This window comes from Alligator sinensis, unplaced genomic scaffold (assembly GCF_000455745.1).
Source record: "Alligator sinensis unplaced genomic scaffold, ASM45574v1 scaffold145_1, whole genome shotgun sequence".
In the NCBI taxonomy this organism is placed as follows: domain Eukaryota; kingdom Metazoa; phylum Chordata; order Crocodylia; family Alligatoridae; genus Alligator; species Alligator sinensis.
The window spans coordinates 694,429-697,979 of record NW_005842414.1 but is presented as its reverse complement, the minus strand read 5'-3'; the positions used below and the strand labels follow the sequence as shown (position 1 = coordinate 697,979).

At 51.4% G+C, this 3,551-nt stretch overlaps 1 protein-coding gene across 18 annotated transcripts in view; it reads right to left on the bottom strand.

Moving 5' to 3' along the window:
• Positions 1–3,551, bottom strand: part of KLHL32 (kelch like family member 32) — a 317,145-nt gene that overhangs the window by 123,236 nt on the left and 190,358 nt on the right. For all 18 annotated transcript variants that reach the window (XR_003095601.1, XR_003095602.1, XM_006030043.2 and 15 more), the window contains one exon: positions 2,558–2,665. Coding sequence is in view for 16 of the 18 variants with exons in the window: in XM_006030043.2 (XP_006030105.1) it covers positions 2,558–2,665 (108 nt within the window). In the remaining 2 variants the exon portion in view is untranslated. The remainder of the gene's footprint in view (positions 1–2,557; positions 2,666–3,551) is intronic.

The following is a 3,551-nucleotide window of genomic DNA, read 5'->3' as shown; positions in this document are numbered from 1 at the left end:
AGTTGTGGCTTGGGAGTAAGGGGCAGGGGCATAGCTCAGGCATATCACTGCCCGCCCCCCACAACCTCTTGCCCCACAGGTGTCCTCTTTTTTGAAACTGGAAATATGGTAACCCTACAGGAATGCAGTCCAGTTGTGTGTCAAGCAGCACCTAGCAGGTAAGTCTGTGGAGGAGAAGGGGCGGGGGAAACAGATCCAGGCCCCCAAAGTGAGGGAGGGAGTGGGACAGGGACAGAGGCAAATGGGACCTGGGGCCAGGGTAAGGCGTGGGCTGGAGCCATCAAGGGGAATGGGAGGGGCCACTCCCCACCACCACATGCACCCCAGGGGAGGCATAGGAGATCATGAGAAGATCATCAAGGAGCACATTTGTGATGGGCCGGCATCAGAAATGATGCTCGGGGCAATCAGCATGGATTTATTAGGGGGAGATCATGTCAGACCAACCTGATTGCCTTTTATGATCAGGTCACAAAGGCCATGGACGCAGGTGTCGCGGTGGATGTAGTCTTTCTGGACTTCAGCAAGGCCTTTGACACCGTCTCTCACCCCATCCTAATTAATAAACTAGACGACTGTGGCATAGATGCCTACACAGTCAGATGGATTGCAGATTGGCTGAAGGGTCGCACTCAGAGGGTGGTGGTGGATGGATCATACTCGACTTGGGGGGAGGTGGGGAGTGGAGTCCCCCAGGGCTCGGTCCTGGGGCCTGCGCTGTTCAATTTCTTCATCAGCGATCTTGATGCTGGGGTGGAAAGCAACCTGTTTAAATTCGCTGAGACACCAACATTTGGGGGGAGGTGAGCACGCTAGCAGGGAGAGAGAGATTGCAGAAGGATCTGGATAGGTTACAGGGGTGGGCAAACAGGAACAGGATGTGTTTCAATACGGACAAGTGCAGGGTGCTGCACTTGGGTAGTAGGAACCAGCAGCACACTTATACGATGGGGAACTCCCTACTTGAGAGCACGGAGGCGGAAAGGGATCTTGGTGTCATTATTGACTCCAAGATGAACATGGGCCGACAATGCGAGGTCATGGTTGGCAGGGCTAACCGGACCTTGTCGTGCATCCACAGGTGCATCTCGAGTAGAGCCAGGGAGGTGATCCTCCCCCTCTATGCGACGCTGGTCAGGCCGCAGCTGGAGTATTGTGTCCAGTTCTGTGCGCCCCATTTCAGGAGGGATGTGGACAACATGGAGAGGGTCCAGAGGAGGGCCACCCGCATGATCCGGGGACAACAGGGCAGACCCTACAGTGAGAGACTGCGGGACCTGAACCTATTCAGCCTCCACAAGAGAAGGCTGAGGGGGGACCTGGTGACCGTCTATAAACTCACTAGGGGGAACCAGAAGGGTTTGGGGGAGACGCTGTTTCCCCTAGCCCCCGCTGGCATAACAAGGAGTAATGGGCACAAGTTGATGGAGAGGAGGTACAGATTGGACATCCGAAAAAACTACTTCACAGTTAGGGCGGCTAGGAGCTGGAACCAGAGTTCCGTTTTTGTTTTTAGGGTTTTTTGTTGTGCTCCCGCCCTGGCGGGGGGGCGGGCTAGAAGATCTATTAGGACCCTTCCGACCCTAAAACTATGAAACTATGAAACTATGTGCCCCCTGATTTGTATGCAGGGCAGAGGAGGGCTGCCCGCTGCACCCTGGGGCTCTGCTCCCTGCTGCCTTTACCCCAGGAGCTGTGCACTGGCTGTACATCCCTTGCCCACCCAGTAGTGGGAGGCACAACATGGCATTGTGCAGCTCCCGGGGCAAAGGCAGCAGGGCAAAGAGCCCCAAGCCCACAGCGGGCAGCCTACCTCCACCCCATGCACAAATCTGGGGGGCATATGCCCCCCATGCCTCCCCCAGGGGTGTGTGCAGCAGTGGGAAGCTGAGCCCCGCCCACAGCTCACAGCTTTGTCCCATGACCCGCCCCAGCCTCCAGAGCCTCTTCATTCCCGCCCCTGCCCCTGCCCCACTCCCTCCCTCACTGTGGGGGCCTCGATCTGCCCCCCCTCACCTGTTCCCCTCCACAGACTTACCTGCTGGATGCTGCTCTACATGCCGTCAGGCTGCATTCCTGGCCACATGCATACTGCAGCTGCGCACCTTCACACAGCATCCCAATATGCCACCGATATATCAATGCATCTGTAGTGTGTCTGTTTGTCTGCATCTGCATGTGCCTCTCCACTGCCTGCTGCAGCAGCCCAGAGCCCGCACTTGGGCTGCCCTGCAGTCCTCCACATTGCCAGCAGCCCAGAAGCAGCAGTGACAGCTGTGGAGTGGAGACCGGATGTGGGCTCCAAAACCACATGCATGATTAACATGTTAAAAAAATGAATGCAAGATCCAATAAACATGTTAACTGCCCACATTAACAATGATCAATTGACAGCCCTAGTAAGAACCATTATTCTATATGCCAACAGGCTCAAACATTTGTATTTTGTGAAGACTAACAATATATTATTTAGATTGCATATTACTTATGTATTTAGATTTAGCATAAGGGTTTATTTGCTGATACAGGTCTTTGAATTGAAAGGATTATACAGTACCTGTCCTGTGTATGCAAAATTCAAGGCCTGCTTTAAACCTAGGCTTGTGACACCATGCAGATTCACCTCATCAGCTCCACTTTCAAGCATACAGAGACTGAACATTGCCTAGAAAGAGAAAAGATATGTGTAGGCATTAAAACGACATGTAAGAGAGAATCTGAGAAGTTTCAAGTGAGTAATATTAATTTTTCCTCACTTTACCACCCTTTTTTGTTCCCTGTATAAGAAGTTGTTTAACAACACTATAAATTAGAATGAGATCTATACAAAATGTTTAATATTACTAGTTTCTTTTGACTCCCCCATATCAGGTTAATAACTGAACCATTTGACAAAAAAAGAAATGCAAACACAAATCTTGGAAAACAAAAACTACAGTTTCATCTCTGAAAACCCAATTCTGCAAGTCCTACTTTATTATTAGTAATACTTTATTATGCAAGTAATTCCAACGAAAACTATTGTTAATCATCACACAGTAAGGAACCATTCAATACAAGACTAGAAGAATTGGACCTTGGGAAGTTGCGGGGAGGGAAACAAGATGGTACTAGAACAATAAACATGGCTTGAAATGATATAAACATTTATATCATTACGGAGAGGAACCCAAAGCTCCTTAAACCCACAGACCACTATCCCATGCTCCTTATTCATGTGGGCACCAATGACACGGCTCGGAGTGCTCCCAGCCAGGTCATGAGGCGCTACAGGGATTTGGGAGCAGGGCTTAAGGGTCTGGGGGCACAGGTGGTGTTCTCGTCAATCCTCCCAGTCTCAGGCTATGGACTGAGAAGGGACAGGAGGATCTATGTGGTCAACCAAAGACTGCAGCGCTGGTGTCGTCAGGAAGGCTTTGGCTTTCATGACCACAGCCCGCTCTTTGGCGAGAGAGGCAGCGAGCTCCTGGGAAGAGATGGCCTCCACCTCTCTCCCCTAGGGAGGAGGCTCTTCTCAGCCAGACTGGCTGACCTGCTCCACCGGGCTTTAA